At 42.5% G+C, this 10187-nt stretch overlaps 1 protein-coding gene across 3 annotated transcripts in view; it reads left to right on the forward strand.

Moving 5' to 3' along the window:
* Positions 1 to 2652: 2652 nt before the first annotated feature.
* fbln2 (fibulin 2) overlaps positions 2653 to 10187 on the forward strand; it is a 90433-nt gene continuing 82898 nt past the window's right edge. For all 3 annotated transcript variants that reach the window (XR_002276434.1, XM_020618264.1, XM_020618265.1), the window contains exons 1-2: positions 2653 to 2727; positions 4957 to 6826. Coding sequence is in view for 2 of the 3 variants with exons in the window: in XM_020618264.1 (XP_020473920.1) it covers positions 5062 to 6826 (1765 nt within the window). In the remaining variant the exon portion in view is untranslated. The remainder of the gene's footprint in view (positions 2728 to 4956; positions 6827 to 10187) is intronic.

Below are 10187 nucleotides of genomic sequence, written 5' to 3' on the forward strand. Positions count from 1 at the left end.
AAGGATCACAGGTAAAATGAACATTACACGCTCAGGTATCTTGCACCTCCAACATGCACGCAGGCAGTTGTAAGATGAAAGACCCTGAACCCACCAGGCCTATACATTTTTATCACTTCGGTTGGCCTAGCCCCATACTACACAGAAACGTCAACCGGGACGTCTCTCTCACCAGCTTTGCAGCTGGCTCTAGCAATAGTCAAAACATGAAGCAAATCAATGTGTGTGTGTATGTCTGTTGGTTAAGTCTAATACATGTCGTGACTTGAACATAGGAACATTATGGCTAAGTCTACAGTTATACACATCGTAATAATAATATTGAACACCCTGTCTGCTGACAGTCATCAACACTTCTCTCTAGTTATCCTTGACCAGATGTACCCTGCAGCCACTCATATGCATGCCTAAGCATTTATCAGTCTAACTAGACATCCTCTCTCCACTAACATTTCTAATACATAAAGTATCTATCCAATATCTATCTGACTAAAAATATCTAACACCTGAATAAAGACACTTGCTTTTTACTTTGTCACTTGTCTGTATGTGATGCAGTGTAAATAAAAAGCCTATTGAAAGGCATCTGGATATAAGTCACTTAAATAGTGAGGCCTCTGATGGGAGGCGTTTCTCTTAGTCTTAAAATGTGGCAGTTCAAAACAGGTATAAAGATCTTAGGCTTTAGACGAGAGACACATTCTATGAGCTTATTCTTCTCAACCTCTGTTTTCAACAACCTAACACCACCCACTAGTGACGTCAAGTTTTGGATCTGGTTTTCCAAAGCAAACATAAATTGGTTGACAAAAAATGAAACAGGAGTCTCTGTCACATTGTCACTTGAATCCTTTCTGCTTTATGGAGCCTTACAGTGTACGTGACAGCTGTTTAGCTGTCTGGCTGCAATTCTCAGTGCTCCTGTAGCGCATTTGACTGTCACCAGGCAGCTGTTTTCAAAAGAGCCAACTGTACACTACCTGCTCAGCGCCAAACAACTGACTGACACAATTAGAATAAAAGAGTTTAATTAGTTGGATGAAGATTGGACTTATACTCATCTGGCAGACAGAAACACAGTTCCAAAAAAATGAAAATGTTGCTCTGTGTCTGTTGGATGAGTGAAAATGCAACTGTTTGTTAACAAGTTCACCAAATCAACTTAAACGGTGACAACAACTTGTTTTCATTGCTCTCAAATAGCCAAAAAGGTCAGTTACTGCAAGTTTAACTCAAGGTCAACTTAACTTTTCTTTGTTAAATTACTGTTTAACACCAAAGCCATGAGTCTCGAGCCTGTTTCTCCCTGGTGTCCACATACATGAGGTCTGACTCCCTGAGGCCTCTGCAGCTATTTCAAAACCATGTCTGTATCTGATGTTTTTTTCTAGACATCACACTGGGGTTCCACAAATCTCACCCATGCATGTTGTGGCCCACTCAGTGTTTTGTTGCGAGGTAAGCTTGATCTTGTTATACACATGCAAATCCGGGTTTGTTAACTACACCATGGCAACCCCTCTGTGATCTTATTATCCTCCACTGTGTCATCTGTGCAACTTCAGACAAAACTGCAGTTAACCCTGGGGAGCCATGTTGTCACAGCCAAGACTACTTTTATATATGGAAAATAAAGCAGCTGGCCCACAGAATAGTGAGTAAATAAAAAATGTACGCCTACAAGCAAGTAGTGACATATCCTTCTACTGACCTGGCCCTGATCACTCTGAATGTCAGTCCTCTCTATTGTTTACCCCGTCACTCATCTCTAGCTGAAAGCAAGCCCACTCCCCTGGCAGTGTGATGAGAGCCAGTATGTTTATCACAGCATCAACCAGCACTTCACTGCAGGCCCTGGCAGATCTTCATTAGGACCGTTACACAGGCCATGGGGAGGGGTCCAGACTGGTGATTAGGTCACTGCTTCCCAACATGATGAGTGAATCCATTCAGACCTCTAGCATGCTACGTTTTATTACAAACAACCCTCACACGCCCTACACTCTTTGAACTCAGATGCCCTGTGGAGGTGCCTTGGGCCAACTTTACGATGCTCTCCAAAGGAGCTGCTCCAAACAAAGGAAGGGGGTACAAGATTGGTCTGAAGTCATAAAGTTCCTTAGTCTTCTAAAATTTGCTGTTACTTGGTCATGATCTCTTCTAAATGCCTTACTTCTTTGCCATGCACTTGTACATGTTTACACTCATGTGAATGACATGTTCCAGGGAGTATGGCGTAGATACAGTCAGTTAAAACAGATCTGACCTTTGCTGTGGGGCTGAGATGTGCTTGCTGTGGTCCTGTGTTATACATGTTCTGCAACTGGCAGGAGACAGACAGCAGTATGATGCGTGTGCAAGGCTCTTGTTTTGTTAAGATTATAACCTCCCTTTTGTGGTGTGTCTTTGTTTTTGCTTGCTTAGTGTTACAACAATAACATTTTTTATTTGTAGCTTATTTATTTACTTACATTCCAACTTTCAATGTTCATCAAATCATTAAATGATTAGGCCTACAGTACCCGGTAGCCTGCTGCCACCTGAGCCCGCTGCTCAGTATGAGTCATGATGGGATCTCCTCAGGATTCTCCAGCAGGGGAAACGTTTCGTACCTCCCCCTCTCCCCCTCCGCCTGCCTGCCTGCTGGTCCCAGTAGCGCTGCGCCGGACAAAAGGTTCGCAGGCGGCGCGCAGAGAACCGGCACACGGCAGCTCTCCGGCCCAGCAGGTAACACAAGCCGGCGTCTTCACACAGTTTTACTCGTGAAACCGTCAAAACGTTATACTGAGACTCTGTTCGCCTGCTTAAAACATCCCGTTTAATTCAGGAATACCGCGGTAAAAAAAAAAACTCTGCTCGGTACGCACGACTTTTTAACTGTAGTTTTACAGGTGAGTTCAACTCCGTACCTGCGTCTGGCTGCAGTCTTACAGGCAGTGGCTGAGTTGGACAACTTCACCCACTTATCAGGTGGAAAGAGATAACAGGTTGCTTTATACAGTTTGTGTACATGAAGAAACAGATACCGTTTCCTCTCAGTTACTTAAACACGAAAGCTTTTTGTTGCAAATTTATACAAGTGTGACAAATGCAAACCTGAGTAGACTAAAAATATTTGTGTCGTTACCTACAGATAGTATGATATACACAGTTGATATCAGGCTGTATGAATTAATGACCCTGCACGTATTCTAGAGTGGATTGCACTGTTTTCTGCAGCAGAAGACTTGTTGTACCACAAGTGTTTTCAATTTAACGAATCCTCCCCTCTTTTTGTCCATGTTTGTAGAGCTGCAGGACATCAATGACTGTTTAGATCAGCTGAATGTATGTGTGTGCTTGTGAGTGTGTGAAAGCAGAGGAAGGAATCCCCAATCCATCCCTCACTGCTGTGGGAAACACCACCTTGCTTTGACTTCTCAGCTTGCTATTTTTTTTGCAGCCTTGGCCTGCCAAATGTATCTAGTACAGTGATGGTGCGGGTCACTTTCATGGACTGAACTGCATATTCACTTCTCAGGAGTTACAAATTAAGTTTAATGACAGAAGACCTTAAGGGCAGACTGGGGCTAGTTGTCCTCCGGGGAAGTTGTTGCAGGAACGTCAGCTCTAAAAGTTAAAGGTTCAGAGACAAAAATGTCAATTATTCAATACTCTTCTTTTTCTCTGCTTCATATACATTTTGTGGTTTAGACTCCTGTGTAAAATATCATCCAGCCTTTAGATCAGAATGCTCCTGGAAGCTCCAGAGCAAAAAGCACTTTATTACAGAGCTTTTTAAGGTTTCTGTGATCAAACACCATTGCTTTACATTTGGTTTTTACCGTGCCAACGAGCTCAAGAAATGTGTTGTGTAATGATGTAATTTTTGTTGTCTTATACAGGGTAAATGATTCTGAGAAGTTAATGTTAAGTAGCTGTTTAGAGAAGCTAAACCATGAATATGTGTTTGCTTTCCAAATTATTCCATGCATAGATCAATTCAGCCACATGTCCACAATGGCCCAACATTTTCTAAGGGCAAGGTTTCAGCTTTTTAATGTGCTTTGATGTTATGTATTACAAAAGTCATGGTAAATATAACAAAATAATTTAAAAAAATATGGCAAAATGTGTAAACATGTCCACAGTTTCCTCTTTTAAGGAGGAGATACACTGAGTTCTGTAACAAACACTTGGATCATGATTATCAACTCAAGGGCAGTTGGAGTCTGATACTGGGATGTGTGTCTAATTGCAGAGATGACCTAGAGGCTATACACCATGCCTTGCCATAGGAGAATATGCCTAGCCTCACTGACATTATAATAGAGCTGTCCAGACACATTTTTGCAAAAAGAGTAATGTGTTTTGGAATTTTTCTCAAGTTCAGAGGAGAACAGTGCGGTGCAGCAGGGGACTAGTCTCAAATCTGAGGCTTTGATTTTCTCTTTTACAAATATACCAACATCATTTTATTTGTTCTTGTTCATCTTTGATTTATGCTTTCTGATTTTCCTTAAAACGGAGCTGCTCACTTTTTAGTTTGGATCCCAGTCTCTTACAAACACATCATTTACACCAAGAATCCATAAACATGCACTTTGGTGTGAACTCCACAAATGCTTTTTCCAAAAAAACCCCAGCTGCTATAGCATTATGAAGTCTCTGCATTCAGCAGTTAGAGGGTTGATTTCACCACAAGATTGTTATGGCAAATGTTTTACGGAGGTAATCATGGACATGATAGAAATGTAGAACATGGCCAGATTCCATGTTTCATCATGACGGCCTGTTTAATGATTTAAAGACTGCAGCTGATGTTAATGAGGAGTGCATAGACTTAGAGTTAGGGCAGCTACACGGCTGTAAAAATGGTACTCTCATGAGCTCAACTATGAATCCAGATGTCTGTCTGCTTTCATTTTGACAAATAAGCTTTTGTCTGCCTCTGTCTCCCTCTCCTCTGTCTTGCAGAGTAGAGATGAGTCACATGGGCAGAATGTACCAGAATTCCTGAAGAAAAACTAAAGTGCTGGACAATACCAATCTCCTTTGATTGCTGTATGTACACCTAGTGCCATGGCCTGCCTCATAAGAGCTGAAGTAGCACTGCTGAGGTGTACATTGCTTATTCTCTACCTGAGCACCTGCTCGTGTCAGCATGACTGCACCAGCGTCAACTGTCCCCTGCTGGATAACTGTATTGAAGAAGTGCTGGAGAGTGGTTCCTGTTGTGCTTCATGCTTACAAAAAGGATGCACATGCGAGGGTTACCAATACTATGATTGCATCAATGCTGGATTCAAGAATGGCAAAGTGCCTGAGGGAAACTCTTACTTTGTGGATTACGGCAGCACAGAGTGCTCCTGCCCCATGGGAGGGGGCCGGATCAGCTGCAACTTCATCAGCTGTCCTGACGTGCCGCCAAACTGCATTGAAGTTTCAGAGCCCGCAGATGGATGCATGCAGTGTGAACGGGTCGGATGCGTCCATGGTGGGCAAAAGTATGAGGCCGGACACTCCTTCCATATTGATCCCTGCCGGGTCTGCCACTGCCCCAATGAAGGAGGGAAGCTGATGTGTTACCCCGTACCTAACTGTGATCTGAAGGAAGCCCAAAAACCCATGTTAGCTGCATCCACAGATGAGGAGACAGCCAGCAGACGTGATAGTTACCCCTTTGACCAACAAGGCCATACAGATCAGTTCTCCACACTGTACCGCTTACCTTCTAACAGGAATGTTCCTCTCTTCAAATCATTGCCATTGGATAAGGGGGAGTCAGAAGACTATGATTATGGTCCTACAGACTTTCCAGAAAACTACCATCAATCTCTGATCATCCCTACTCTGTCCTCCCCCTCCAGCATGGTCTTATCTGTATCTCGAGACTCTGACAGACCTGACAGAAACTCTGCCCCTCAGACCTCTGACAGAAGAAGCAAGCTGGAACTGACAGAGCAATATGGAGTTCATGACCATACTGAAGATAAAGAGGAAGTGACAGAAAATCCCTTGAGAGCAGAGCAGAGTTCTGTCAGGCCACAGATGCGTGAGAACGTGAATACTTCATGGCTGCCCTCACAGGGTTTCACAAGTGCACAAAGCCTTTTGTATACTGATCAGAGTCCACGGACAGATTTGGAAGAACCATTGCAAGCACACAGGAATTTGGGCAGTGGCATGTTTCCATTACACCAAGGTTTAGGAAGTGAACAATACCCTGAGTTCTCGCATATGATTTCAAAGGGTGCAGCACATAACTCTGTAACTAAGAAACATCACCAAAATGCATCAGGTCATGTGATACCAAGAGGTTCAAACAGTTGGATCAATATTAGTCAGTTCATGAGAACAGAGAGTCAAACGGATCTGCAGAGGCAATTAGAGGGAGTGAATTCAAATGGTCATAAAGAATTACAGGGAACAGCCGCACCAGACGGTGAGGAAGGGGTGGATGCAGAGAATTTGGAAGAGAAGGAGGAAGAAACTGTAACCTTTCAGAGTGTAACTGAGCCTGAAAGAAAGACTGTGCTCTACAAGATAAAGTCAGAACAACAGGAGAGAAGCCATGGGGAGTCAGAGAGCAGCAGTCCAACTAGCAGCTATGAAAAGACCATACCCGAGCCCAGCACCAGCTCCCCACAGGGGCCTGAGAGCCACACAACTGCCACCACCCAGCTGCCAGTAATGGCCAAGCTGGATGAGAGTCAGCCCAACAGAAAGCCAGGTCAGATGCTGTTTCACTTTCACACTGAGGACAGAAAAGAGGTGAAGGGAAAGGAGAAAGTGCGAGAGGAGGAGAGGAAAGGTCAACCTGTTTCTCTCACCAGACCTGATGGAGGTAAGTCAAAAGATGCTGTTCATGTCTTTTTTTTTTTTTTAGGGAACAGATTTTAGAATGTGGGCTAATCCATATAATTCCCTAAAATTAATTGTTTATAGATTTATTCATGCTCCATGGATTTGTGTGTAAAAAAAAAAAAATAAATAAATTTGCAAGACAATGCCAGAAATTTGGACAAAACCAAACCAGAACAAAATAAAAATATCAGAAAATAGTTTTTATGCTTGGCTGAGTTGTAAAAACTAGAATATCAAAAAAGAGAAGATTTAGGCAGATGGAAACAGATTTTTCAGACATACACTGCTGGACCTGCTTCTACATCTGCAACATTAGAGCATCAGAAGAAATGTTAATATTTTTGAAGATACATATTGACATTGGCCTCAATAATCCAGTCTCACTTGTTTTTTTTTGTTTGTTTTTTTTAGAATCAGTATTCCATCATTCTGCTTGTGTACACACTTGTTTTATGGCACTGCCTATCTATCACAGTAATGGTGTGACTGTCTTAAGTGGTATGCACCAAACAGTGATGTTTCATAGGGCCTTGTCACCTTCCCCTGGAAATGTTTCCATAATGGTAGGTTATGGGCAAAGACACAGCCAGAAAGAGATGCAAAATGAGCACAAGGACTTGTGAAACAACCTCAGAGACAAAAACAAAAAAAAAAAAAATACAAACATAACCACATGGTGACACAAAGCAGCTACAAAGAGAAGCAAAGTAACTAAAAAGAAATGAAAAAACAACCAAAAAGAGTCACAAAACAAATCACCACAAATACACAAGGATGTAAAACTATGAAAATGCGAAGCAAAATTGCCACAAAGACACAAAACAACAAAATATAGGTATAAAGCAACCACAGAAATGCAAAATGGTTCAAAAGAGATACAAAACTCTTGTTCAGTGTGGGGGTGCTGCTCCTCTGTAAGAAGGTGGGGGCCTTTTACATGTCTGTGCTGGGGGGCCCAGTGTTTCATAATCTGTCCATGGATCTTTCAAATGTTTAGCTATACAATGTTGTCTTCACAGCATAATCCTACCTTTTTCGGGGGGTGACTGTGGTTCAGCGGGTAGAGCAGTTATCTCCCAACCGGAGGGTTGGAGGTTCGAATCATGGTGCATGCATGTCCACATGTCGAAGTGTCCTTGGGCAAGACACTGAACCATCAAGTTGCCCCCGATGGTTAGAGCCATTGGTGTGAATTGGCGCCACAGATGGCTGCCCCCGTTGGTGTGAATTGGTGCCACAGATGGCTGCCTCCGTCCTGTACCGAAAACAAATTCCTTGTGTGTAACATACAAGGCCAAATCCATATCCTTATCCTTCTGTCCTATTCTAAATACTAAGCCAGGCCTCATGTCATGAACATATGGTATTGCAGACACTCTCCCGTCCCCAGGAATCTGACTTGGAACATAAATAGTGAACCAAGGGTCTGTCTGGAGCAGGGAGTTTTTAACTCTAACCGGTTCTTTTATCTGAAGGCCCCAAGAAGTAACACTCAGGAAACAGGAATCAGCTTTACGTAGATTTATTTTCTTCTGGATAATGCAGAGTTATTACAGCGCTGGGCTCTGAGAGATGACAAGTCTCCAGAGTCAAACATGCCTCCCAAGGTGAGGATCCCTTCACAGCAGTCCCAAACCAGTCACCACCATCACTCACCCTCGCTACTGTTTTACTTATGTTGCCTCAGCTCTCCAGCAGGAGATTAACGGGCAGCCTTTAGAGTCTAGATCCAGTAATAAGTTCTGGCCTCACCCTTCAATTGGTTGTATTTTAGAGATGCATGTTAGATTGAAAAGGATATACAAACCATGTATTATATTTTTAGTATTGTGACATCTGTGGTGTGCTAGGCACCATGTTGTCTGTTCCTTGGAATTGCAGAGGTATCATTTTATAATCTTTACAGTCATACAGGGGTGATCACTGCTTGTGTTAAATAGCAATTCCTTGTATTCACTTCTGCGAAAGTGCATACATACAGCACATCTATTGCTGCATATTTTCTGCATCAAAGATGTATCAGAAACAGATTCTTTAAATCAGCAAATGTTATAGCTCTCATGAATTGGCTACACAGTAGCCAATCACTGTGTTGAATCAGTGTGTCATATAAACTAATAGAAGAGCAAAGCATAAAGGACATTTATGTAGCTGAAAACATTATGGACTATGATTTACACAGTTGGGCTAAAAGGAAGAATGGGTGATTTATATGGGGTAGCTGAGTTATTTGATCTATTGCTGATGCATATGAATGGATTTTTAAAAGGTGTTTGCAGCATGTGACCATAACAGATCCAGATGTTTTTGCCCAGGAAAGCTTCAATAGACAGAGCTGCAACATACACACACAGACCACTTTATTAGGTACACCTGTACAATTGTATGCAATTCAATGCAACACTTCCACCTTAACATCTGTGTTTATGAGCTCAAAATGTTTTAGTTCTTGGTGAAATTTCCATTAATGTATGCATTGTCCGGGTTGCAAGCGAGAGCAGACGTCTTTACTGCTCCTCTTGTCTGTTCTACACTTCACGTCTTTGAACATACTCTACAACTACTAAAATGCCTCAAAGAGGGAAAAGAGCTAATAAATCAGAAGCGAATGAGGATATGGAGGCAGAAGAAGTGTATCACAGAGCGGCGCAAGTAATGGACATTGTGGATCAGCAGAAACAGATGTACATCGCGCTGATGAACCAACAGCAGGAAAACTTCAAAGGCTTTGTGCAACTAATTATGGAGACAAACAACAAGAGATTAGACGACATGACCAGAGAAATACAGGAGATAAAAACGAGTTTGCAGTTTACCCAGCGAGAGGTGGATGTGATTAAAGCTTCCATGGGTGAACAGAAAACACAAACCAAGGAAACGAGGGATGACGTCTACAAAACGTGTGAGAGTTTAATAAATATAACGGACAAAATGGAGTATCTGGAAGCACAGTCCAAGCGAAAAAACTTGATCTTTGAGGGAATCAAGGAGACAACTGGAGAAAGCTGGTCGGAAGCGGAATGTAAAGTGAAGGAGATTCTGAAGAATAATCTGCAAATTCATCAAGAAATTGAGATGGAGTGGGCTCACAGAGTCGGGAAACCTTCGGATCGTGGTCCGAGGGCGGTGATGGTAAAGTTGATGAAAGAGAAAGATAAGGCACACATATTGCAACAAGCAAAGAAGCTTAAAGGATCTAACATTTATATAAATGAAGATTACACCGAGTCTGTGAGGAAGAGAAGAAGGGAGTTGATGCCGAAGTTAAGGGAGGCCAGGGCGAGGGGAGACATCGCGTTCCTGAGGTATGATCAACTAGTGACCAGACCTCGGAACCAGGA

The sequence above is a fragment of the Monopterus albus genome, unplaced genomic scaffold (assembly GCF_001952655.1).
Source record: "Monopterus albus unplaced genomic scaffold, M_albus_1.0 scaffold203.1, whole genome shotgun sequence".
NCBI lineage: Eukaryota > Metazoa > Chordata > Actinopteri > Synbranchiformes > Synbranchidae > Monopterus > Monopterus albus.